This window comes from Haliotis cracherodii, unplaced genomic scaffold, assembly GCF_022045235.1.
Source record: "Haliotis cracherodii isolate W230 unplaced genomic scaffold, xgHalCrac1.p SCAF_4, whole genome shotgun sequence".
Lineage (NCBI taxonomy): Eukaryota > Metazoa > Mollusca > Gastropoda > Lepetellida > Haliotidae > Haliotis > Haliotis cracherodii.
In genome coordinates, this window is record NW_027266297.1 from 43,097,875 (window position 1) to 43,125,377 (window position 27,503).

The window sequence follows — 27,503 nt, forward strand, 5'->3', positions numbered from 1 at the left end:
TCTGACTTTCCAAATCAGATCATAGCTGACCTCACCAATATCTATGTTGACCATTGATCCCATATCTTATCAAGCTCTAGCTACCCTAATAACAAGTTACAAGCACTTCTGTTTTAATGACTTCATTTTCGGAGCATTGTAGTGTAACGTTTAATCATACATTCCCATGCCTTCACCTTCCTTGATAATATAATTAAATCACATTACTTGAAAACATGGTACATGGGTACTGAAGTCCATGTTTTTCTACCAGCTATCACATTAAGTACAAGGCTTTTTCCTACCTTCATAATAAAGTGACCTTGCCATTTGATCACCTATTACATATTTTGAGTCCATCATAAATCATTGCAAAATGTTTTTTCACCCTGTATAGTAATTTCAGGGGGCAGCTAAATAAGCTTTTGACATGTCAGAGACTTATATAAAGGACAAAGATGTTGCCATCGTGACAGTAACAGCAATCACTCCTTACCTGAGTTGTTGATGTAGCGGAGGATGTACTGTGACTCCACAACATCTTCAGACAACAGCTGTAACCTGCATCCCACAGACTGATACACATAGTCTAGAGGGTTCACTTCTGGAACAACAGACATCACCAAGTGAAGTGCACCCTAGACTATGTTTTATTTCTTAACGCACAGAACCATCGCATGTATTTCGAAGGCGATTGATCATAATTCACGGTAAGGTTCCACTTCCTATATTACAAGACCAAAAGCAGAGTTCAAAATTTAGTCTTTATAATAATCTTACACATACAACAGAAAACTTATTTTTGCTTTCTCCAACTGCAGTTTCATATTTTCCACTTTCTCTGAAGCTTGGTATGAGATACACATACACAAAAACTAACAGCCTGTGGAGTGAGTGAGTGAGTGAGTATGGTTTTACGCCGCTTTTAGCAATATTCCAGCAATATCACAGCGGGGGACACCAGAAATGGGCTTCACACATTGTACCCATGTCGGGAATCGAACCCGGGTCTTTGGCGTGACGAGCGAACGCTTTAACCACTAGGCTACCCGACCGCCCAACAGCCTATGGAGGACAGTGCAGACATTGTCATATGATGAGTGACTGAGTGAGTTGGGTTTAACTCTGTTTTTAACAGTATTCCAGTCATATCGTGGCGTGTCAGCTCAATGTGGGTGGAAACCCCGAAGTGATGCAGGTCTCGGACATTCACCACTTCGGTGAAACCCATGAGCACAGGTATGGTGCTGACAATCCTAGAAACATAATCTGGGCAAACCGGGATTCGAACCCACAATCACAGGTTTCTGGCGTGCCAATGGGACACAACTCTGCACAGCGAATCGCGGCGCCTTAGACAACTGGGCCACCCGGGCCCCCTTGTCATATGATGACCCTGACCTTTTTCTCTGTACATGGCGCCCAGGAGCATCCTGCTGGCTACTTCATAGTCCAGGAGATTGGAGACCAGACGGATCTGTTTCTTCAGATCATGGAGCTGGTCCAGTGGCCGAATCTTCTCATAAGCAAAACCAACCTGTGGTATGACTTGGTAGTACTCACTACTGAGCTTAGCTATCTGCAATGATAATTAGTGAGTGAGTGGTTTGGGTTTAATGCCTCTACAAACAGTATTTCAGTAATGTCACAGAACGTCAACGTGATGTGGGAGGGACGCCTAAAGTGATGCAAAGACATTATTCGCACTTTCGTGAAACTCATGAGCATGTGCATAGTAACATATGTTATATTTGGGATTACAGTTTCTAAGTAGAGAGCAAAAATCAAAATTTTCCAATAAATTGTACATTTATATACTTATACAATACCTCACACGCAAATTCTAGAATTGTTTTGGGTGGTGTCCCATCTCAGGTTTCAAACCCCACACGCTCAGAGTGAGGCACTTAATTGCCAGCACACAAAGGCAGCATCTAACTCACCAAGCCAGGGAGGCTCCTACAACAATGGAGATCACATACTTTGTGTACCGTATATGACCGCGTATAAGCCGAATTTTGAGGACAAGAAAAAAGATTCTGTAGAAAGGGGTCTGCTTATCCACGGGATACACTTTCATGATAGTATGTTTTGCAAAGTTCATAAATTGATAGTGAACAAGTGTCTACCTTTATTGAAAGAGGCAAATAAACAACTGTATCGGCGAGTTATTCCGTTCGTCATTTGCAAAAACATGTGATCAGCTGTTTCCTGTGACGTCACAAACGGTGACCACTGTGATTGCTTCCTGTTGTTTAAAGCAACATGGTACACAAGGAAATGAGCATTGATAATAACGGGCCGATTGGTATTGTCATGTTGTTTACACAAACATTTTCAAGTTGTGGGTGCTTAGCGATCGTGTTGGGAGTAGGGGCTTAATTCCTTTGTTTTCGAGAGATTAGTTTAATAAACTGGAAAAGCCTGTGAGTAAGTGATGGTTATTCAATGTGTTCATAGTATGATAGTTTATTTAATTCAATTGGATTAACATACAATAGTGGTGTAAAGGGGGTTATAAAAGTTGGTATATTTTTACTGACTGACATTTTCATCATGAGTTTTAAACGAAAACGCCATGCTTACGATACTGAATTCAAACTGCGAGTCTTCGCTCCAGCTGATATTTTTTCTCACGGGTTCATAATTCTATATACACCGATTCACAAAATGGCGCTTGGTTGTTGATGGCAACATAAAACGATCATTATGAGATTAAAAAAAACCACGAGAAACAGCTTCCCACATTATGAAAGTGGATGACTGGTTTGTTAAATCTTTATTAGAAATAATAATGAAATGATTACCCCTGCTACAATATTCTCTCACAGCTAACAGGCTAGAGGATGCGGGGATGGTCGCTTTGACGTATAAATCCATGTAGATCTATTCACTGTCACATCTACGACAGTAGGTAAAGAGTGCTGACCTCCTCGCATTAGGTCTGTCTGTGCTGATTCCAACCCAGAGAAAAATCCTGACACGTGAAATGCAAAACATCCCTGCATTGAATGATGTATCCTTGCCCAGAATGGTATCCTTTGCTTTCACGGCTGCACACAGTTTGTAGTGCGGCGAGGATCGCAAGAGCACACGGGCAGGCAAACCACTCTATGTTCTTGCCTAGCACGTGGTGGAAAGCTTACAGTGGAAGAGACAGACAACTTGGGAACACGATTGAGCTCCTTTGAGAGGAAGGACCATGTTCTGCATCCTTAGACTTAGACTGCCATTCAATATTATGCTTATGGAATATGGTAAATAGGAAAGGCTTCCTCAAAGAGGTGGGAATATGAACAAAGACCATGGTAGTCACAGCAATGGTCCTGTGGGTCTGTATGTCTACAAGTTAGCAGTCCAGACATTGAACTTAGTCTGTTCCTGTCTTCTTTATTAGTATCGTAGGTGTTATTATCAATAAGGAAGTAGCCTACCACAAATTAAACAACAAAAATGTATTCTCTAATATTCCAAAAACACCTCTCTATGTGTTGCGATGAGAAAGAGAATGATGTGGTAGGGGTAGTCATGTGATCATGTGGTGTAGGTTGCTATGCATGGGATTACAGTGCATGACCCATTTGTTTGGGTGGTAACCATGGTGATGCTGGGATGTGTTTGGGTAAGTATTTTTAGAAGCTGGAATCTGTTCCACAAAGCGATCTTAGTGCGAAGTTGGTCGTAACACCCATTCTTTATCATAGGCTTATGATCAACATAGCACTAAGATCGCTTTGTGGAACGGGGCCCAGGAAACATTTTCCAAGCATGTTGCCACAGAAGGATTTAAAAAAAAAGGGAGAACTGCATAGTGTGAGATAGCATAAGTTTAAAAATTGATTTCATCAGCAAGTACTCATGGTAGCATGAAGACAAAGTTACAACACATTGGAACATTACTTCTTCACAGTTAGCCTGGTACTTCTCCTTCTTCTCCACAGTTTGGTCCTCTGACCGATTGATCGCCCGATAATCAGACACTTCGTCCACGAGCACACTGAAACAGAAGATCAGGGGCTTCACAACATCAGCAGTTAGAGTGAGTGAGTGAGTGAGGTTTTACGCCGCTTTTAGCAATATTCCAGCAATATCACGGCGGGGGACACCAGAAATGGGCTTCACACATTGTACCCATGTCGGGAATCGAACCCGAGTCCTCGGCGTGACGAGCTAACGCTTTAACCACTAGGCTACCCAACCGCCCCTCAGCAGTTAGAAAGTGGGTACAGGTTTTAATGAAATACTAAATATCCTGTCGTTTAAGCGTACTGGTGAAGCGTATTCAATGTCTGTTGCCTGGAGACATTTTTAGTTCATGCTATGTTCCCACCATCTGGGTCTTGGCCTATTAGCCTTACACATGCACTCAGTTGAACAGTGTGGACATAGCTCTGTCAGTTTACTTAACGGGCTAACAACCAAAATGTCTTGGGTCCCAGTCAGATGGATTCTCACAAAAACTCCTTGCTTGTTTCAGTGACATGTGACTTGGCAGAGTTTGTTCCCAAAGAAGTACTGGCGGTGTTGAATTCTAAAGGAACTCCAAACAATTTGGGGGGGGGGGGGGGGCACAACACAGGGTCCAGTGAACAATTATTTCCTTGTTTTTGTAAAACCTGAAGTCAAATTATATATTTTCCAGCTTTGTGAGGAATAGACCCATTTCCCCAACCCCTTCCAACCACCCTACTCCCAAATATCAAATGGCCCCTAAATAATGTCAGTAGATGTCGTTAAACAGTAACACAGTAGTCAACAATATTCCAGTAACTCCTGTAAATAAGTTAGTCTGGACCGAGCAAACCACAACACAGCAGCATGATAACAAGTAACTAGTCTTGTCACCAGCCTGAGACACATGACAATCCGTGGTAGGATAGGTCTTCAGCAACCCATGCTTGTCGTAAGAGGTGACAAACTGGACATGTGGTCAGGCTCGCTGTCTTGGTCACAAAGGCATAGATCGATGCTCATGACATCAATCACTGGATTGTCTGGTGCAGACTGGATTATTTACATACCGCCCTAATATAGCTTGAATACTGCTGAGTGCAGATGAAACAACAAACAAATAAACAAACAAATAAACAAACCAAGCCTGGTCACCTCATGCTTTAGTTGACTCCAACATCAATCAGAGCTTACTGGAAGAAGACTTCCTGATTATATTACATTGATCACGGAGAAGAGAAACACTTCAAATACTATTGACGGCCTTACAAACTTACCTTATCTTCTGGAGCAGGGATCTGGCCTTGAGGAGGCGGTCTCTCTGTATACATCCAAACGGCATCAGGCTGGTGTCCATTGGTTCCTTGCTTAAAGCTGCCTTCAGGGACTTGACATTGGTCTGAGAATAAAAGCTATTGATAAGATCTTCCTAAAATGTTCATACCTCACATGATTAACACACAAGTGCCATTTCTCAAAGGTGAGGCAAAATGGGGCTTAATGTTGTTCTTATTCAGTAACGTGCATGCACGCGTGTGTGTATGTGTGTGTTGCCTGTGTGTGCTGTATGTGAGTGTGCAAGTGTGTGTGAGTGTGAGTGTATGAGATAGATAATATTAATTGTACTTTTATGCAAAACTGTTGAATGATTTCCCTTAGGGTTGGGACGGGTAACTCGGGTACTCGGGTCAGGTGGGTACTGAGAAGGACCCGGGTACCCACAGGACTACCAAGACCCATGGTTAGTCACATGATATACTGTTTAATGACAAAAATTACTAGGCCTCCATGGTTACACTACAAGTCACTAATGTTCGCATTTCTTTCTGATCTTTACATGTTTGAATAAAGATAAAACTTTCGTCAACTTCAGTGTATTCATGAACAGATAGTTTTATACGTGTATCTAAATACATTTTGTCAAGGCTACGGTCAAACTATTCCCAATCAGACATTTTGTACCCAACTCTTGAGACCTGCAGCGGGTACCTGTGTCAGGTCGGATAATAGGGGTCAGGTTCCCCGCTAGTTAGTTTGGACTCACCCCAGCCCTAATTTCCCTGTGTACCTCTATAGTAAAGGGTGAATTTTGCACAGTTTGTTTACAAGTGCATCTACAGCAATAAAACATACACTTATCCTTTTTTTTATCATTTGGACAGTTAGATTAGATAATAAAAATAATAAAAATACTTATAACACTCTTATAACAGACCAGCGACATCCTTAATGGACTCAAGATGGATCCCCATATTTTTCGCATTCATTAAGATTTCTAATTTGGGGGGGCGGTCGGGTAGCCTAGTAGTTAAAGCGTTGCTCGTCAGGCCGAAGACCCAGGTTCGATTCCCGACATGGGTACAATGTGTGAAGCCCATTTCTGGTGTCCCCTGCTGTGATATTGCTGGAATATTGCTAAAAGCGGCGTAAAACCATACTCACTCACTCACTCAGTCACTCTAACTTTTGGATTATTACACCGACAAGCAGACAACTGAGCTACGTCCATGAGCTACGAGTGCAAAACTAACTACCACATTGCATTCTAGTGTTCTTTATGCATGTTATGGTAAAGTGTCTACTTAAATTCATTTTGGTCAGAGCTGATGCAGATCAACAGGGAAGTGCAAATTGAGGTGTGACTTTTGCGTTTATTCCAATACACATTAAAACAACCCTGGTATGTCTTGAATGGTGTTTGCTGTGTACACAGCAGTTGGACGACTGATCAATCTGGAAAACCTCAGTCAAAGTCATCTTAATTAATATTAGTTTGATTAAAGTTAACATTTATGTCATGAACATTAATTTATGTTTGGTTATATTTCCAATCTCAATATAATAAAGAAAATTCTGCTGAATTCAAGAATCCTAAAAGGATATATTTATAAAAAAAAATAATTCATGAAATATAATCATGTGAGAAATTCAGACACATCATCATGTGAGGTTTCTTACCAGCTCCTCCACAAGATCTCTGATATGGGACGGCAGTTTTGATTTCATGGTTGACTTGTTCTTAAATTCAATATCCGTTTGAGTGCGGCCTTGACGTCTCTCCTTATTGTGAACAATGCGATACTTCTTTGGTTTGTTCTCAAAACTACAAAACATTGTAACAGAGAATTAGCTGTGCTTTCTTTCTCTTTAACAGTACTATCACAAAGTGTCAGCTAAATGGACAGCATTAGGTCTTACATGTTCATTACTTTGGTAAACCCATGGGTAGTATAAGGAATGGGGGTCCTGGACCACTCTGTCTTGAACCGGACAGTGTGTTCCAGAACAACCATTCCTTATACTACTGCATGAGCAAGATGGTGAATACAGGTTAAGGATCATTATCAAGGGGATTCACATCCACAATCAGCAGATCCTGGCAGCTAAAGGATGCAACTCTGTACAGCAGCACCCAACACCACTGAACATGATGCAAACTGCCAGTGACTCCTTCCCCTCCAATTTACATCTTCATCACACTGCTCTGAACAGTCACAGGACACAGAGTTTAAGGCTGAATTAAAGCCCAAAGTGTTGCAGATGAAGGACTTTTTGGCTGGACCAAAGGATACAACTCTTCACAGTGAATTGTTGTGCCTTCCTTTTGATTATTCCCTTCCACAGTGGAGAAAAAAATATTCTTTTCCATTTTGTTTCATGATCTTTCAAAAACTATTGCCAAAGTATATGCAGTAACATGAAAATGCAAGAGACATTCAAAGCTTATACAGCAAAAAATAACCTTTTAACATCTGTCCACTTGTTTCCAGTTTTGGCCCGGAATATTTTACAGAATTCCTTGACAGCCTCCTCCTTCACTTGGTACGGAGTGTGCTGATACTGTCCGCTGTCCCCGATACGACCCCACCTCGTAAACAGGATGAACAGGTCCTTGCCTGGCTGATGAACAAGCTGAAGAAAATAGAGGATAAAGTGGCTGAAGTTTTAGTGACATAACCACTTCAAGATGCTATAATTAAAACACAACTACAAGGTTTTGGTTGAAAAGGCAAAACTTTGAGCAAGGGAAAAGCCCAAGGGCCAAAGCACCAAATGGAATCCATACAAAGGAACAATGCACCCAAAGGCCAGTCTGGCCCTATGCAAACTTGTCAATTACCTGAATCTGGTAAAAGTTGTACAGTCCATACACTCCCAAGTTGACGTCGACCTTGGTAAGAAGGACATCATAGAGCATGTCCTGTTCCTCATCCTTCTCCAATGTCCTGAAAACACAACAGTCGGAAACAAGGGTAACCTTCTACTTCATAAACTCCTCTCCTCTACACATGTTAGGTCTAAATGCTTTTACATTTTTCTGATTTGTGTAGACCTGTTTACTGTCCTCATTCTTGTTGACCTGTTTACTGTCCTCATTCCTGTTGACCTGTTTACTAGAACCTTATTCCTGTAGACCTGTTTACTAGAACCTTATTCCCGTAGACCTGTTTACTAGAACCTTATTCCTGTAGACCTGTTTAGTAGAACCTTATTCCTGCAGACCTGTTTACTATAACCTCATTCCTGTAGACCTATTTACTAGAACCTTATTCCCGTAGACCTGTTTACTAGAACCTTATTCCTGTAGATCTGTTTACTAGAACCTCATTCCTGTAGACCTGTTTACTGGAACCTCATTCCTGTAGACCTGTTTACTAGAGCCATATTCCTGTAGACCTGTTTCCTAGAACTTTATTCCTGTAGACCTGTTTACTGAAACCTCATTCCTGTAGACCTGTTTACTGGAACCTCATTCCTGTAGACCTGTTTACTAGAGCCTTATTCCTGTAGACCTGTTTACTAGCACCTCATTCCTGTTGACCTGTTTACTAGAAGCTCATTCTTGTAGACCTGTTTACTAGAACTTTATTCCTGTAGACCTGTTTACTGGAACCTCATTCCTGTAGACCTGTTTACTAAAATCTCATTTTTGTAGAACCTCATTCCTCCAGATATATTTATGGAGAATCTCATTCCTGTAGACCTGTTTACTGACCTTATTCCTGTCGGCCTGTTTTATGACCTCTCGGCCTCATTACTGCAAACCTTTCTATACTGCATCATTACGGTACGTCTGTATCAACATGGGAATCTGAGCACAATTGTCACATGTTCTATATTCATAACAGTTCTCTTCTTAACCTTTACACACAATCACATCAACAATCATAACATAATAGGGGACTTTTGATTAATCATGTCACTGAACTCACCCATTGAAAACAGTACAGTTGGAGTCAATCTTGGCTACATACTCCTCTTCAACGTCCATTGGCTTCCCAACCTTCTCAACCAGTCTCTCAGCATCTTCATGGAAAGACGGAGTAGGGGTGGACCATTTCATGCTGTCCGTCACAGTGCTGGACTGATATTTTGGCAGTTTCTGCAGAAAGATCAGTGTTGTTATCACACATCACATATCACACATCACACATTCACAATCTCACTCGTTGGAAAGAAATAATAAGTAGTAGGGTGAGAAGAAATACTGAAGGGTGAGGTAGTAATACAGTAGGAGGGTGGGGTGGTAATACAGTAGGAGGGTGGGGTGGTAATACAGTAGGAGGGTGAGGTGGTAATACAGTAGGAGGGTGGGGTGGTAATACAGAAGGAGGGTGAGGTGGTAATACAGTAGGAGGGTGGGGTGGTATTACAGAAGGAGGGTGAGGTGGTAATACAGTAGGAGGGTGGGGTGGTTATACAGTAGGAGGGTGGGGTGGTAATACAGTAGGAGGGTGGGGTGGTAATACAGTAGGAGGGTGGGGTGGTAATACAGTAGGAGGGTGGGGTGGTAATACAGTAGGAGGGTGGGGTGGTAATACAGTAGGAGGGTGGGGAGGTAATACAGTAGGAGGGTGGGGTGGTAATACAGTAGGAGGGTGAGGTGGTAATACAGTAGGAGGGTGCGGTGGTAATACAGTAGGAGGGTGGGGTGGTTATACAGTAGGAGGGTGGGGTGGTAATACAGTAGGAGGGTGGGGTGGTAATACAGTAGGAGGGTGGGGTGGTAATACAGTAGGAGGGTGGGGTGGTAATACAGAAGCGGATCCAGGAATTTATATTTGTTTTTAGTTGGATAGTGGGGGTTTGGATGATGGGTTGTCACAGTCTGAATTCTTATCTTCGGAAATTCCAGATTTAAAACTTTATTTTGGGTGGGAAGAGGGTAAAAATTAGACAATTTGACAAAGACGACATGGGTCCTGATGAATACATAATCATTATCATGATTATCACTGATATTTCTTACCATGTTCTTCTCGTTGATATTCTCCAGTTTCTGCAGCATCCGGGCAACCTTGAAGGCACCATTATTTATGGCCAGATCCAGAGGTGTGTGGCCATTCTTGTTCCTCCCATTAAGCTTGGCACCAGCTTTGGCCAGAATGAACACAATCTCATCATTATCGAAGGTGCCATGGGAAAGGGGGCATACAGCATGGTGCATCACGGTCCAGCCATTCATGTCCACAGCGTTCAGGTTCACCTTGCTCACCTTCTTGTAGGGCTTGTACTCCTTCTCTACAAATTGGAAAGATGAGTTCTTCAATATGCAGTGTTTCCACTTACTGGTAAAGACTGTATTTCCTTCCCAAAATACAGGTGTGTAGAGGGGTGTGAGCATTATACACAGCAATGAGTTTTGACTTTTGTTACCAAAGCAAAGACATTACCACATAACAGCAGAAACAAATGTCAATAAAACCGTACTGAAGTACCCCAGTTCTGGTATTTTGTCTTTTTTCACGGGTGAAATATGAATTGGCCTCAGAATTCCAGACGCTGTTGGAACTGTTTGAAATTGTATGATTACAACATAATTTTGCATTAACTGAACAGTCTCCGGAAACAATGAACATTTTATGAAAAATAAATAATGCTTTAGGATTTTGTCTTTTACAGGAGGGTCATGAAAAGTTTACAAGGGCATGGGGAGGGTCATCCAAACATATGAAAAGCATTAGGGGATGGTCATTATTTTCAGTACATTTGTGCTTCAAAAACCTCTGACCTACTGAGTGAGTAATCTCTAAGCAAACATCAAAGTCTACAGTATACTCTCCATTGAGGAAGAGATAACAATAACACCAAACCTCAAAATCCTGAAATCATGGAACTCACTCTTGTTGTCTACTTTTTTCTTTTCTTCTTCTGCTTCTTCTTCTTCTTCAGATTCTTCTGAGTCTTCATCACTCTCATCATCTTCCTTTGACAGTTGTGACAATTTTGAAACACTTCGCTTGAGTTTGAAGATCCGACCATGCATTTTCTTTTTTGTTGCTGATTGCTCCTTGAGTGGTTTCTTGGTCTCTTCATCATCTTTAGCTTCAGGGTCGAAGTTGTAGTTCATCAGCGTCTTCACAATGAACACGTCATTCTACAACGAAAGTCCCCAAGTGACTGTAAATAGTGGGCTGACTGAACAGATTTCAAGAACATCTCAATCACTTTAGATGCATCCTCTGTATCTCAAATTACCTGCCCTTGATTTTCATGAACATTTTACTGACCAAACAAACATTGACCTATGGAAGAAGAAAATGGGTGAAGGAAGATTTGCCAACGCCAGTCTTAAAGCTCTCAACACTAATGTCAAACCCAGTCGACAGAGTGTGTCACTTCATGTGCACCTGGTGTCGAACCCACTCTCTTTAGAGCACCTTATGCTGAAATTAATCCAGCAGGCAGGGGTAAGAAGTGTGAAAACAATTCAGCAGGCTAAAGGTTAATGGACATGAAGACATCCTTTCAAGCAGCAAGTTTTTTTAGGGCTTTCTTCTGTGTGTCAGTAAGAATTCTAATGTTGAATTTCTTGCAAACTCTATCATAATTAATGGGAGTGGCTGCCATGTTGTCGATATCACCAACCATTGAAGCCAGTTTGTAAGTTGCATTCTGATTGGTCCGTGAGACTGTGTAGTGTAGCAAACCAAATTGGCTCATGAAAATCAAGGGCCCATAATTTGAGATTGCAAGTACCACCAATCTCATAAAAATCAGATCTTAGTTGCCGCTATCACTAAACAAAGATCTGAGGCCATCCCATTACTGGTCACGTCAGAACGACCTTTCATCCGACCAATCAAAGCGTCGCTTACCAGATCACGAAAGTGACAGTCGGAATGTGTTTTCTAATCATGCAACCTCGAAAACGTTAACACAATGGATTTTGAACTAGTTACGGCCCGTACCAAAGATTCCGTCAAAATCATCGTCTATCTCTTGCTTCCATGGGAGAAACATTTGAACGAAGGAGGCGTGGCACAGTACGTGTGAAGCACTGCCATACAATCTCAACCATATATTAGACATTCCCTGGATGTTCATAAGTTCAGTTTTTAAAATTTTAATCGAGAACTATGTCAACATATTTTTCAAGTGTAGTCTGAAATGGAAGTCGCCAGGTTGAAACGTGTGCCGTGAAGCACGAGAAAGCAGCTTTCTAATTGGCTGATGCCGACTTCTTGTTAGTCATTTCAGTGGTCGGTCAAAGTTCTCAAAAGTTCGTTCTGACGTGACCCGTAATGGGATGTCCTCAGATCTTTGTATAGCAGCAGCAAGAACTTAGATCTGATTTTAATGAGATTGAAGAACCACGGGAATGGATCGAAGGGTAAGTGTAGGTTTACCGAAAAGCACTGGAGATATAGAGGATGCCTTATATGCTACCCCACCATAACCACTTATTCAAAGCTCCTAAATCGAAGCAAGTAAACTCACCACCTTGACAGCATGCATCATTGGTGTGACCCCTTGGGTGTCTGCCATGTTAACATTGACGCCTTTCTTCAGTAGCCATTGTGTGAAGAAGACACTGTTATGGTTGATGACAATGATGAGAGGGGAGACCTTGGGTGAGTTGTACTTCTTCCAGTAGTGAGGGTCCTTGTCCTCAGACCGGAAGATGATTTCTTGAAGCGGACGGTCAATCAGGACATCAGCTGTTCCCTTCTTCATATACAAATCATGAATCCACCATCTATAAGAGAATACAGTTCAGTTAGAGACTTATGTTTCACTGCTTTGAGCTGTATTTCAGTTATATAACAGTGTGTCAGTTTTATGTCGGAGGAAAGGCCGATCCAGGTGATGAAGGTTTTGGAAGTTTTCCAAACTTTGGCAAAGCCTACGAGCATGGGTATGGTGTTGACAAACCTTGAAAAATAATCAGGGTGAACCAGGATTTAAGCCCGATACCATGTGTTTCTGATATGCCTATGGGACACTCTACACAGCGACCGCGGCACCTCATACAACTGAGCCACTTGTCCCCCAGAATACAGCAGACATGGAAAAGGAAAATTGTGGTTCATACGAAACAAGTGCCAACAATTTTATGACCTTTTTAAGCCTATCTAAGGCCTCTCTAAGCTAGTCCCTGGAATCAAATGAATTACAACGATGATGATGGTGGCAGATGGTAAATGGATCTGGCAAATCATCAGGTATTTATTAGTTAATAAAAAGGAAATCTTAACAAACATTCAAAAAGGGATAGAAATTAACCTGGAAAAGTTTACTGGCCTAAAATGTGACAGCACATATAGGAACAGTCACCTAACTAATGTTAATTATTCTACCAGCCCTTAGGATACCTTTAACATTAGGAAACTTGTTCAAACAAGTGGGCTAGTGCTAGTGTCTATCCTTGTTGGGCAGTGTACCCAATGTGTGTGGAATTATAGAAACACTTCCTTACGTGAGGTCGGTATCAAATGGTTTGGAGGACTTCCAAAACGCAGCAGACATGACACTTCGATCAAAGGAGTCTGTATATTTGGGACTGTACACCCCCGGGGTCTCTGAAATGGATAAAAACTGTGTCAATGTTAATGTGCAATAACTAGGCCTATGAAAAGTTTGTTCCATTTTCATGCTGGGCCAGGGCCTCCTTCCACAAAGTGATTGTCACGCTAAGGTGATCCATATTTTAGCATAGACTTATGACAGTCACAGCACTAAGGTGATTGTAACTCCAATACTTTACCATAGACTTATGACAATCACACCACTAAGGTGATTGTAACTTCAATACTTTACCATAGACTTATGACAATCACACCACTAAGGTGATTGTAACTCCAATACTTTACCATAGACTTATGACAATCACACTACTAAGGTGATTGTAACTCCAATACTTTACCATAGACTTATGACAATCACACCACTAAGGTGATTGTAACTCCAATACTTTACCATAGACTTATGACAATCACACCACTAAGGTGATTGTAACTTCAATACTTTACCATAGACTTATGACAGTCACACCACTAAGGTGATTGTAACTCCAATACTTTACCATAGACTTATGACAGTCACATCACTAAGGTGATTGTAACTCCAATACTTTACCATAGACTTATGACAGTCACATCACTAAGGTGATTGTAACTCCAATAATTTACCATAGACTTATGACAGTCACACCACTAAGGTGATTGTAACTTCAATACTTTACCATAGACTTATGACAGTCACAGCACTAAGGTGATTGTAACTCCAATACTTTACCATAGACTTATGACAGTCACACCACTAAGGTGATTGTAACTCCAATACTTTACCATAGACTTATGACAGTCACAGCACTAAGGTGATTGTAACTCCAATACTTTACCATAGACTTATGACAGTCACAGCACTAAAGTGATTGTAACTCCAATACTTTACCATAGACTTATGACAGTTACAGCACTAAGGTGATTGTAACTCCAATACTTTACCATAGACTTATGACAGTCACACCACTAAGGTGATTGTAACTCCAATACTTTACCATAGACTTATGACAATCACACCACTAAGGTGATTGTAACTCCAATACTTTACCACAGACTTATGACAATCACACCACTAAGGTGATTGTAACTCCAATATTTTACCATAGACTTATGACAGTCACACCACTAAGGTGATTTAACTCCAATACTTTACCATAGACTTATGACAGTCACATCACTAAGGTGATTGTAACTCCAATACTTTACCATAGACTTATGACAATCAGACCACTAAGGTGATTGTAACTTCAATACTTTACCATAGACTTATGACAATCACACCACTAAGGTGATTGTAACTCCAATACTTTACCATAGACTTATGACAATCACACTACTAAGGTGATTGTAACTCCAATACTTTACCATAGACTTATGACAGTCACAGCACTAAGGTGATTGTAACTCCAATACTTTACCATAGACTTATGACAGTCACATCACTAAGGTGATTGTAACTCCAATACTTTAACATACTTATGACAGTCACATCACTAAGGTGATTGTAACTCCAATACTTTAACATACTTATGACAGTCACATCACTAAGGTGATTGTAACTCCAATACTTTAACATAGATTTATGACAGTCATACAACGCTAAGGTGATTGTAATTTCCATACATCAACATAGATTCACACTAGTCATAGCGCTATAATCGCTTTGTGGAACGGGACCTCATTTTAAGTCCTGTGCATACAAATTGCTAAAAATAGCCATCCAATCAAATTTCATCTTTTTTCATGTTTGAAACAAGATATTCCTTGTACCCTAGTCCTTGTGAACACCTCAGATACTACTTAAAATGCCTTCTGCAAAATGATTTACTGTGTACATCAGTCTATCCATTCTTAGAAACATCTTTTCCAGCCAAAAGTTGCATAACAGTCTTTTGAATCGATTAAATATATTTACTTATATATTTTGCTTGTTTTGTGTGGTGTCATTGATACTTCAAACCCATCTCAAAGAGAAAGCAATCAAGCAAATAAAAATGAATTTAACTGTCCTTATTTTATTTCTGATTGTGGCTTTCGAATCTATACACCAAGAAATTTAAGTGTGACATATGTTGTACCCATGAAGAACTTGGCAAGGCCATAGTTCCTGTTGAGGGAAGCATACAGTAGAGGTGTACACTTGTAATCATCCTGCTTGGTCAGGGACAGCCCTTTGTCTACCAGCTGGGTCACCACCTGAATAAACAAAATGACATTTCTCGACTATGTGACATCAAACTTAACACTAAGGGAGTGTGAGTGAGTTGGGTTTAATGCTGCTTTTAACAGTATTCCAGTTATATCACCCAATGTCAGCTTTATGTGGGAGGAAACCCCGAAAAGATGCAGGTCTCAGATGTTTACCAATTCGATGAAACCCACATGCACAGGTATTGTGCTGACAAACCTAGAAACATAATCGGGGTGAACCGGGATTCAAGCTGAAAATCATAGGTTTCTGGTATGCCCAAGGGAGGCAACTCTGCACAGCGAATTGACTGGGCCACCCATGCTCCCTAACACTAAGGGAAATTAATTGAGTTTCGAAAATGTTCTCATCCTTACAACCTCCATGGCATCATTCAAAGAACAGATGAGAAGGCACACCACACTGTGCAAATTTTGTGTCCATGATCAGCAGACATTTTTGCCACCTAATGCCCCATTTCAATGTGTGCTTATCATGGAATTAACACATATCATAAGAGACACAATTCAAGAACTTTTTATGGACATCTTAATTTTTACAAAGTGAACAACCCATTTAACAGGCTTACCTTCTTTATGAGATCATCAAACCCCCTGGCAATGAGACTGAGGAAGTGAATCAGGTTTCGCCCATGTTCACGATTCTTGCGTATTGACTGCACATCGGTTGTCGTGGCGAGAAGTCGCAGAACAATGTTGTACTTTTGTAGCTTCAGTCCCATCTGTAAACACATGAGTAGGACACATGTCCTGATATAAGTATGGAGATGCTTTGTGCAGGATACATATGACACACTGTCTAGGGTACACTGTTGCATATAAATAATATCTAGAAAAGTGCTTGCAAAAACAGAAGTTACTCCTTAATCCATATACTTGGAAGGCCGCCAAATGTGACACATTTTCCAGTGTGATACCATTACCATTGCTTTGGTTACATACCAACCACAACCTCATACCAGACAAAAGTACCTTGCCTCCAGCTTACATAGCCATGAAGAGTTGCAAGATTGTTGATGGGGCATTAAGCAATAATCACTCACTCACAAGCTCACATAATAAGAAACTAAAGGCATTTCCACTGAAATCACAGTACTTCCATTCCAATGACATTTCTGATTAGGAAGATATATGATCCAAAATTTTAAACCATATTCCACTAGCTGCCTTCATAAGAAAGGTATGACTGGCTGAATGATATCACTTCATGTTTTGGAAAATACATGTCATATTCATTGTGATTAAAAAAAGAAAGTCCCATGCCATTAACAACTGTAATATGAAAGTTACACGCATTCCATTTGAATGACTTCACTTCCTGTTTGTTAAAACACATATCTAATGCATGACAACTTTAAAGTAGAAAGCCCCAATCAACAAAAAAACATAAACTGTTTAAACAAGAGTCATCAGAAAGATGACATATCCCCCCGGCAGCTGTCTGTAAAGTAACCACTAGTAAATGTGCAATTCTGTATGTAATGAGTCAACAGTTGAATGTTCTTTTAGAAGCATACAATGTTTACCCACTGAAAGGTTTTCGAATTCTGGCCCGGAAACGAACCCCATCCCCAATGGAGTCTAGGTCCAACTTCTAAAAATTAAAAAAATCCCAAAATATCAAAAGGCACCACTTCAGTATGTGCCTGATAGATTTGCCAAGTTTTGATCAAATACACTGAATGGTTTTCGAATTCTGCCCCAGAAAAGGAAATGATTACGGACGGACAGACAGACAGACAGACAGAAAGACAGACGGACAGACAGACTGGCTGATCGCTATATCCCCCCGCATTATATGCCAGGGGGATAAAAGTTATAAAATAGATATTATTACTAATTTGGAACACACTAGCAACAAGGAACAAATTTATCTCAATGTTTTAATCTTTTTCCGAAATTTATACTGAAGACAGGGACTGCTTGAAGTCAAACTTTGATACATGAAACAAAGATGGCTTATGTGGCTTAACAATCTGAAGGTAATATTTCATTACCGATGTGTTGTTTAGTAGGTAGGTGAGTTTTTTATCTAACACAATATTTCAGCTATATGATGGTAACTTATAAATACTATTTTCTGGGCATGGGAAACAAACATATGATCAACGCGTTTGGGATACGATGACAGACAATCACCCTGGTCACACACAGACACCTAATGACCCTTCAGTCCCCTCTTATGACAGGCATAGAGTACCATGTAAGTTACCATCAGAAGGTTAAAAATGTTACATCAACTAAAAAATGCATAAGAGCTTTTAAGCACCCACCTCAATGGCATCTGCAAATGTGACTCCTGATTCTTCAACAGACTTAGCCATCACCATGAAGCACACTCCCTGAAACTCGTTCTTCAGAGCATACTGAAGGAGAAAGGGATTCTCATTGCTTCAACAAAATAGACTGTGGATAGAGCAAGTACATCAGAGGATGGATGAGTGGTGAGAAGAGCAGGTAGATATAGACATGGATTGGTGGTGAGATGAGCAGGTGGGGATACACATGGATTGGTGGTGAGATGTGCAGGTAGAGATAGACATGGTGGTGAGATGAGCAGGTAGAGATAGACATGGATTGGTGGTGAGATGTGCAGGTAGAGATAGACATGGTGGTGAGATGAGCAGGTAGAGATAGACATGGTGGTGAGGTGAGCAGGTAGGGATAGACATGGATTAGTGTGAGATGAGCAGGTAGAGATAGACATGGATTGGTGGTGAGATGAGCAGGTGGGGATACACATGGATTGGTGGTGAGATGTGCAGGTAGAGATAGACATGGTGGTGAGGTGAGCAGGTAGGGATAGACATGGATTGGTGGTGAGATGAGCAGGTAGAGATAGACATGGTGGTGAGGTGAGCAGGTAGGGATAGACATGGATTGGTGGTGAGATGAGCAGGTAGAGATAGACATGGATTGGTGGTGAGATGAGCAGGTAGAGATAGACATGGATTGGTGGTGAGATGAGCAGGTGGGGATACACATGGATTGGTGGTGAGATGAACAGGTAGAGATAGACATGGATTGGTGGTGAGATGAGCAGGTAGAGATAGACATGGATTGGTGGTGAGATGAGCAGACAGAGATAGACATGGATTGGTGGTGAGATGAGCAGGTAGAGATAGACATGGATTGGTGGGGAGATGAGTAGGCAGAGATAGACATGGTGGTGAGATGAGCAGGTAGAGATAGACATGGATTGGTGGGGAGATGAGCAGGTAGAGATAGACATGGTGGTGAGGTGAGCAGGTAGAGATAGACATGGATTGGTGGGGAGATGAGTAGGCAGAGATAGACATGGTGGTGAGATGAGCAGGTAGAGATAGACATGGTGGTGAGATGAGCAGGTAGAGATAGACATGGATTGGTGGTGAGATGAGCAGGTAGAGATAGACATGGTGGTGAGGTGAGCAGGTAGAGATAGACATGGATTGGTGGTGAGATGAGCATGTGGGGATAGACATGGTGGTGAGGTGAGCAGGTAGAGATAGACATGGTGGTGAGGTGAGCAGGTAGAGATAGACATGGATTGGTGGGGAGATGAGTAGGCAGAGATAGACATGGTGGTGAGATGAGCAAGTAGAGATAGACATGGATTGGTGGTGAGATGAGCAGGTGGGGATAGACATGGTGGTGAGGTGAGCAGGTAGAGATAGACATGGTGGTGAGGTGAGCAGGTAGAGATAGACATGGATTGGTGGGGAGATGAGTAGGCAGAGATAGACATGGTGGTGAGATGAGCAAGTAGAGATAGACATGGGTTGGTGGTGAGATGAGCAGGTAGAGATAGACATGGGTTGGTGGTGAGATGAGCAGGTAGAGATAGACATGGTGGTGAGGTGAGCAGGTAGAGATAGACATGGATTGGTGGTGAGATGAGCATGTGGGGATAGACATGGTGGTGAGGTGAGCAGGTAGAGATAGACATGGTGGTGAGGTGAGCAGGTAGAGATAGACATGGATTGGTGGTGAGATGAGCAGGTAGAGATAGACATGGTGGTGAGGTGAGCAGGTAGAGATAGACATGGTGGTGAGGTGAGCAGGTAGAGATAGACATAGATTTGTGGTGAGATGAGCAGGTAGGGATAGACATGGATTGGTGTTGAGATGAGCAGGTAGAGATAGACATGGATTGGTGGTGAGATGAGCAGGTAGAGATAGACATGGTGGTGAGATGAGCAGGTAGAGATAGATATAGATTGGTGGTGAGATGAGCAGGTAGAGATAGATATAGATTTGTGGTGAGATGAGCAGGTAGAGATAGACATGGATTGGTGGTGAGATGAGCAGGTAGAGATAGACATGGATTGGTGGTGAGATGAGCAGGTAGAGATAGACATGGTGGTGAGATGAGCAGGTAGAGATAGACATGGATTGGTGGTGAGATGAGCAGGTAGAGATAGACATGGATTGGTGGTGAGATGAGCAGGTAGAAATAGACATGGATTGGTGGTGAGATGAGCAGGTAGGGATAGACATGGATTGGTGGTGAGATGAGCAGGTAGAGATAGACATAGATTGGTGGTGAGATGAGCAGGTAGAGATAGACATGGTGGTGAGATGAGCAGGTAGAGATAGACATAGATTGGTGGTGAGATGAGCAGGTAGAGATAGACATGGATTGGTGGTGAGATGAGCAGGTAGAGATAGACATGGATTGGTGGTGAGATGAGCAGGTAGAGATAGACATGGTGGTGAGATGAGCAGGTAGAGATAGACATGGATTGGTGGTGAGATGAGCAGGTAGAGATAGACATGGATTGGTGGTGAGATGAGCAGGTAGAGATAGACATGGTGGTGAGATGAGCAGGTAGGGATAGACATGGATTGGTGGTGAGATGAGCAGGTAGAGATAGACATGGATTGGTGGTGAGATAAGCAGGTAGAGATAGACATGGATTGGTGGTGAGATGAGCAGGTAGAGATAGACATGGTGGTGAGATGAGCAGGTAGGGATAGACATGGATTGGTGGTGAGATGAGCAGGTAGAGATAGACATAGATTGGTGGTGAGATGAGCAGGTAGAGATAGACATGGTGGTGAGATGAGCAGGTAGAGATAGACATAGATTTGTGGTGAGATGAGCAGGTAGAGATAAACATGGATTGGTGGTGAGATGAGCAGGTAGAGATAGACATGGATTGGTGGTGAGATGAGCAGGTAGAGATAGACATGGTGGTGAGATGAGCAGGTAGAGATAGACATAGATTTGTGGTGACATGAGCAGGTAGAGATAGACATGGATTGGTGGTGAGATGAGCAGGTAGAGATAGACATGGTGGTGAGATGAGCAGGTAGAGATAGACATATAGATTTGTGGTGAGATGAGCAGGTAGAGATATACATGGATTGGTGGTGAGATGAGCAGGTAGAGATAGACATAGATTGGTGGTGAGATGAGCAGGTAGAGATAGACATGGTGGTGAGATGAGCAGGTAGAGATAGACATAGATTTGTGGTGAGATGAGCAGGTAGAGATAGACATGGATTGGTGGTGAGATGAGCAGGTAGAGATAGACATGGATTGGTGATGAGATGAGCAGGTAGAGATAGACATGGATTGGTGGTGAGATGAGCATGTGGGGATAGACATGGTGGTGAGATTAGCAGGTAGAGATAGACATGGATTGGTGGTGAGATGAGCAGGTAGGGATAGACATGGATTGGTGGTGAGATGAGCACGTGGGGATAGACATGGATTGGTGGTGAGATGAGCATGTGGGGGTAGACATGGTTGTGAGATGAGCTGAGCAGACAGCTATAGGTAAGACTGGGTGGGTGGTCAATCAGATAAGCTCTACAGGTAAGTAGTGCATGGTTGGGCAGTGAGGTGAGCTTACAGAAATGTAAAGACAAGGCTTGTTGGATTGGTGGTGAGATGAGATATCTAGGACGGTATAGACATGGTCAGGTGGACATGTGGTGGGATGAGTTTGACGACATATAGGTCATAGGATAGCTACTAAGTTGCAAGTAGGGACTTACCTCAAGCAGTGGTGTCTTATTGATCGTCTCCTTCTTTACTTTGTCTTCAACACCTTTTACTTTCCACGCCTTCATTACTTTCACTGCCCCTTTCTTCTTCTTCTTCTTCTTCCCCCTTTTGTTACTGTCATCTTCATCATCAGAGTAATCCTCATCTTCCTCATCTTCATCCATTGCTTCATCTTCATCTGCATCTTCATCCTCGTCCGAGTCATCGTCATGCTTCCTCTTATTTTCGGATATGACCTCCACAATAGGGTCCTTCAGACATGCCCCATTTTGGATGAGGATAGTAGCACACCTGTTGTGATGAAACAGAAGCAGAAGATGCACACTATGACCAGTGAAGAACAGTCCACTTACATCAGCACAGGTTCATAAGCATAACTGCAACCAAAGGCAGTTTTATTCAAATGCATTAGATGACATGTTGCAGAAATTAATCTAGTCCTGAAAACCTTATCTTTACCATTAATGAGTTCTCAAGAAGAGAAAGCTGAAATGAGATCACAGGAAACAAGGAAGTAGTGAGAATAGAACCTATAGTTGGTGACGATGTTGTTTTGCCCTAACACCATAAAACTCCACTTTCAAACAAAGGTTGACATTTCAACAAATCTCAAAGATAAGATTAAGCATTGGGAGTCAAGCTGTAAACTGTCAATCTATAAGACTCTGTGGCAGAATAAAATCTTGGGTGTCTGTGGATGATATAAAGTCAGGTGTTAATTACTGATAAGATGGAGCCATTGGTCCCTGAAGATGACATAGAGCCATTTGTCTCTGAATCTAAGATGAAACCATAGGTGCCCGAACTTGATGGAACCACTGGTCTCTGAAGCTGAGATACAACAAAACTGAGATAGAAGTATCTGTAGTCAAGTAGGAACCACTGGTCTCTGAAGCTGAGATACAACAAAACTGAGATAGAAGTATCTGTAGTCAAGATGAATCAGCTGGTCTCTGAAGCTGAGATACAACAAAACTGGGATAGAAGTATCTGTAGTCAAGATGAATCAGGTCTTCATAATCGAGATGGATCACCTGGTTTCTGAAGCTGATAGATCCACTGGTCTCTCTAGTCAAGATGGATCAACTGGCCTTAGTCAAGATGTATCAGCTGGCCTCCATAGTCAAGATGGATCAGTTGGTCTCCGTAGTCGAGATGGAACAGTTGGTCTCCGTAGTCAAGATGGATCAGGTGGTCGCTGTAGTCAAGATGGATCAGGTGGTCTCTATAGTCAAGATGGATCAGCTGGTCTCTGAAGTCAAGATGGATCAGGTGGTCTCTGTGGTCAAGATGTATCAGCTGGCCTCCATAGTCAAGATGGATCAGTTGGTCTCCGTAGTCGAGATGGAACAGTTGGTCTCCGTAGTCAAGATGGATCAGGTGGTCTCTGTTGTCAAGATGGATCAGCTGGTCTCTGTGGTGAAGATGGATCAGGTGGTCTCTGTGGTCAAGATGGATCAGTTGGTCTCCGTAGTCAAGATGGATCAGCTGGTCTCTGTGGTCAAGATAAATCAGCTGGTCTCTGAAGCTGAGATAGATCCAATGGTCTCTGAAACTGAGATAGAATCACAGGTCTCTGTTGTCAAGATAGAACCACTCGTCTCTGTAACTGAGATGGAATCAATGGTCTCTGAAACTGAGATAGAATCACAGGTCTCTGTTGTCAAGATAGAACCACTTGTCTCTGTAACTGAGATGGAATCACTTGTCTCTGTAACTGAGATAGAATCACTGGTCTCTGTAGTCAAGATAGAACCACTTGTCTCTGTCACTGAGATGGAATCACTGGTCTCTGTAACTGAGATGGAATCACTTGTCTCTGTAACTGAGATGGAATCACAGGTCTGTGTTGTCAAGATAGAACTACTGGCCACTGTAACTGAGATGGAATCACTGATCTCTGTAACTGAGATGGAATCACTGGTCTCTGTTGTCAAGACAGAACCACTTGTCTCTGTAACTGGGATGGAATCACTGGCCACTGTAACTGAGATGGAATCACTGGTCTCTGTAACTTAGATAGAATCACTGGTCTCTGTTACTGAGATGGAATCACTGGTCTCTGTAACTGAGATGGAATCACTGGTCTCTGTAACTGAGATGGAATCACTGGTCTCTGTAACTGAGATGGAACCACTAGTCTCTGTAAGTGAGATGGAATCACTTCATCTCTGTTGTCAAGATAGAACCACTGGTCTCTGTAACTGAGATGGAATCACTGGTCTCTGTAGCTGAGATGGAATCACTGGTCACTGTAGTTGAACTGAACTCATTTAAAATTGTTTCTTTGGCCGAGATGGTGCCATGAGGTTAAATAATAATTTTAGTTTATGATACGGATGCGGAATCTTGTGTCAGTAGCTTATGATATATCTATGTGTCTTTGTAGCTGGAACAATGGTTCTCTGAAGATGACGATATATAGCTATGCATCCATGCTGCTGATGAAACTTAGCCAGGAACATACAGAAGACCAGGTATCTAGCTGACATGAGCCATGCATCAGGATATGAGGTGGTCTTAACACGTATCTATAGCTTGAGATGTTGAGCCACATGTAGCTGATGAGACGGAGCCTCGGTCTCTGAAGTCACAAGTAGCTGATCATTTTTGCATTGATTTATCAAGAACAAAACAATTTGAACAAGTAAGATAAAGATTTAAAACAATCATCAAAGTGGTGTTTTCAATTTCAATATTATGACAAGTCCTATATGCACTTACCCATCATGATGTCCCTTGACAGCCATTGTTAATGGTGTGTTGCCATGGTTATCCTTCGAGTTCATGTCAGCACCCATCTGCAATCCAAAACACATAAGTATACACCTTGTGAATAATCAGATGCAAATCTTTCAAATAAAATCAGGTGTCATCATTGGTGGGAACAAGTATATGAAATTTCAGCTTCAATGGTCCAGTGGTTTCTGAGCCTATGATGTTCACAGTGCAAGGAAATCTATTTTGAGGGAACTTTTCAGGAGCATGGTCCATGTGCAAAGGTCAAACAAAAGTCAAAATTTCAACTTTCACAAACAAAAACAATCATGTGTTGAGCCTCACTACCAACTACACATCCACCATATTTCATTACATTTTGAATAAAACAGGTGGAGTAATGGCCATAAAAATACAGACTTTATTAAACCTCATTAACAGATTCAGAAATATAGTTGGCCCATATTTGGGGAAAACTAATATTTACAAGTAATTAATTTCTTTGGCAAGCAACATTTCTTTCTGCAAGTTACAGATGGAGAGATTAATATATATTGCATTCAAACATTTAATTAAGAATACGGTTTACCTTCGGGATTAGATGGCCAACTAAAAGTTGGACCAATGACAACGTACAGCATGACGAATGCTAAGAGAGAAAGCTCCTGATTGAAATTAGAGTGACCTACGTTTCCCAAAATGAACCAGTGATAATGTCCATTGTGTCATCACAAGGGAAGAAGTACATGAGTGAGTGAGTGAGTGAGTATGGTTTTACGCCACTTTTAGCAATATTCCAGTGATATCAAGGCGGGGGACACCAGAAATGGGCTTAACACATTGTACCCATGTCAGGAATCGAACTCGGGTCTTCTGCGTGACGAGCACACGCTTTAACCACAAGGCTACCTGACCGCCCTGAAGAAGTACACAAAGCTTTCAGCTTGATAGGCTGATTGGATATTTGAGGGGAATATGTTTACGAAGCATAAGGATGCTGGATGTCACATGACAAACAATGGATGATGGATGCCGGACAAACATGTCACGACATAACCTCACTTGACTTTCAGTTAGGTGAGCCAAGAAAATACATGTCATGAAGCACTAAAAGCAATGAGTTGAGGTCCATATGATGTACTCTTTGGAATTTTCACCAAAATACTGATCTTGTAGACAGATGAATCACATTGGCAACTGTGCCACAATACATCCTTATGCCTCCAATCCAACTCACCTGCATTAGGTACATGCAACAGATGTTGGCTCCTCTAAAGGCAGCCCGGTGAAGAGGTGTCATCCCAAACTTGTCCTTTGTGTTGATTTCCGCAGGCTTCATCTTGGAGGCAACCATACGACACAGCTCTACTGGGTCATGCTGGGAGCTGTCTGTGTGTCTGCAAGTATGACAAAATCTCATTCTCAACACTGAAGAAATTCAGGGTACAATCTATACCAAGAGCCCCATGATCTATCAGCACTATAATATGATAGGGTATTTTAACAGCTAATGATCACTGGGTGGAAGGAGTCCACTGATTGGTTGTCGGGGTAATAATATTTGAGTGAACATTTCCATGTTGATCCCTGCACTCTAAAAGTCACTTATTATTTTATTAGAGAGAGAGAGAGAGAGGGAAAGAGGGAGAGAGAGAGACAGAGAGAGAGAGAGAGAGAGAGAGAGAGAGAGAGAGAGAGAGAGAGAGAGAGAGAGAGATTTACACTACACACTATGTACCTATCTGGAGAATCGAACCCAGATCTTGGGCTTGAGGAAGGAAAATTCGGGGATTTAGACTTGTATACCATAAAGATGTCACCATGTTATACTCGGCAATGAGTTTGACAGTCAACTATTATTTTATTTTTTGATATTTTACAATGCAACCTACCTTCCTCTCTTGACAAAGACATAATGCAAGGGTATCCGACCACGCACGTCCTTGATCGTCAAGTCCGCACCCTTGTTCATGAGGGCCAGCACAAGGTCAAAGTTGTCGTTCATGTTTCCCTGGTTGTAATCAACAGCAAGATGAAGTGGTGTCCGCAATGTCTTGTTTAGAACATTCACGTCAGCGCCGTGACTGAGAAGTATGTTCATCATCTTCAGTGTACCTGGAGAATCAGACACCATGATGCATGACAAACAACACCAAACACAGGTGGATGAGAGCATAGTTTTATCACACTGTCAGCAATATTACAGCCCTATCACAGGGGTAGGGGAACAACTGAAATGGGTTAATAAACCTTTTTGCCAAATCATACAGAGAGGTATTTAATTGGAGTACAAGATCTGATTTTAATGTGTGAGTGAGTGAGTGGGTTTAACGTCGCTTTTAACAGTATTCCAGTTATAACGCCGCGTGTCAGCTTAATATGGGAGGAAAGCCCGAAGTGATGAAGGTCTCAGACGTTTACCACTTTGGTGAAACCCACGAGCACGGGTATGGTGCTGACAAACCTAGAAACATAATTGGGGCGAACCGGGATTCGAACCCACAATCATAGGTTTCTGGTGTGCCCAAGGGATTCAACTCTGCACAGCGAATCGCGGCGTCTTAGACGACTGGGCCATCCGTGCCCCCGATTTTAATGAGACCGAATAAGACATGTTATAATGATGAAACTGATATGAAACAATGAAAAAAGTTTGGTCTAATGTGTGAGCAGTGTACCATCCGCCTGGTCTCCCTTGATGATGGCTGCATGGAGAGGCCGACTGCCGTCCCTCTCATCAATCACATTCAGGTCCGCAGATGCATTAACCATCAAAGTCAGGAGCTCATAGTTAGCCGTTCTGTTGACGCAAGCAAGGAGATAAAGACAGGGTGGACTTAGGGATTCCAACTTCTTTCTCATCA

General features: G+C 41.9%; 1 protein-coding gene across 2 annotated transcripts in view; it reads right to left on the reverse strand.

The window, feature by feature from the left end:
- Window positions 1-27,503, reverse strand: part of LOC139480527 (poly [ADP-ribose] polymerase tankyrase-like) — an 80,254-nt gene that overhangs the window by 10,908 nt on the left and 41,843 nt on the right. For both annotated transcript variants that reach the window (XM_071263620.1, XM_071263621.1), the window contains exons 27-46: window positions 27,318-27,439; window positions 26,532-26,754; window positions 25,877-26,036; window positions 24,646-24,722; window positions 21,912-22,212; window positions 18,200-18,292; window positions 16,496-16,648; window positions 15,797-15,914; window positions 13,631-13,733; window positions 12,652-12,910; window positions 11,053-11,308; window positions 10,181-10,452; window positions 9,144-9,313; window positions 8,051-8,156; window positions 7,673-7,842; window positions 6,889-7,033; window positions 5,208-5,329; window positions 3,880-3,976; window positions 1,381-1,558; window positions 476-583 (exon numbers count right to left, since the gene is read on the reverse strand). In XM_071263620.1, coding sequence (XP_071119721.1) covers window positions 476-583; window positions 1,381-1,558; window positions 3,880-3,976; window positions 5,208-5,329; window positions 6,889-7,033; window positions 7,673-7,842; window positions 8,051-8,156; window positions 9,144-9,313; window positions 10,181-10,452; window positions 11,053-11,308; window positions 12,652-12,910; window positions 13,631-13,733; window positions 15,797-15,914; window positions 16,496-16,648; window positions 18,200-18,292; window positions 21,912-22,212; window positions 24,646-24,722; window positions 25,877-26,036; window positions 26,532-26,754; window positions 27,318-27,439 — 3,233 coding nt within the window. The remainder of the gene's footprint in view (window positions 1-475; window positions 584-1,380; window positions 1,559-3,879; window positions 3,977-5,207; window positions 5,330-6,888; window positions 7,034-7,672; window positions 7,843-8,050; window positions 8,157-9,143; window positions 9,314-10,180; window positions 10,453-11,052; window positions 11,309-12,651; window positions 12,911-13,630; window positions 13,734-15,796; window positions 15,915-16,495; window positions 16,649-18,199; window positions 18,293-21,911; window positions 22,213-24,645; window positions 24,723-25,876; window positions 26,037-26,531; window positions 26,755-27,317; window positions 27,440-27,503) is intronic.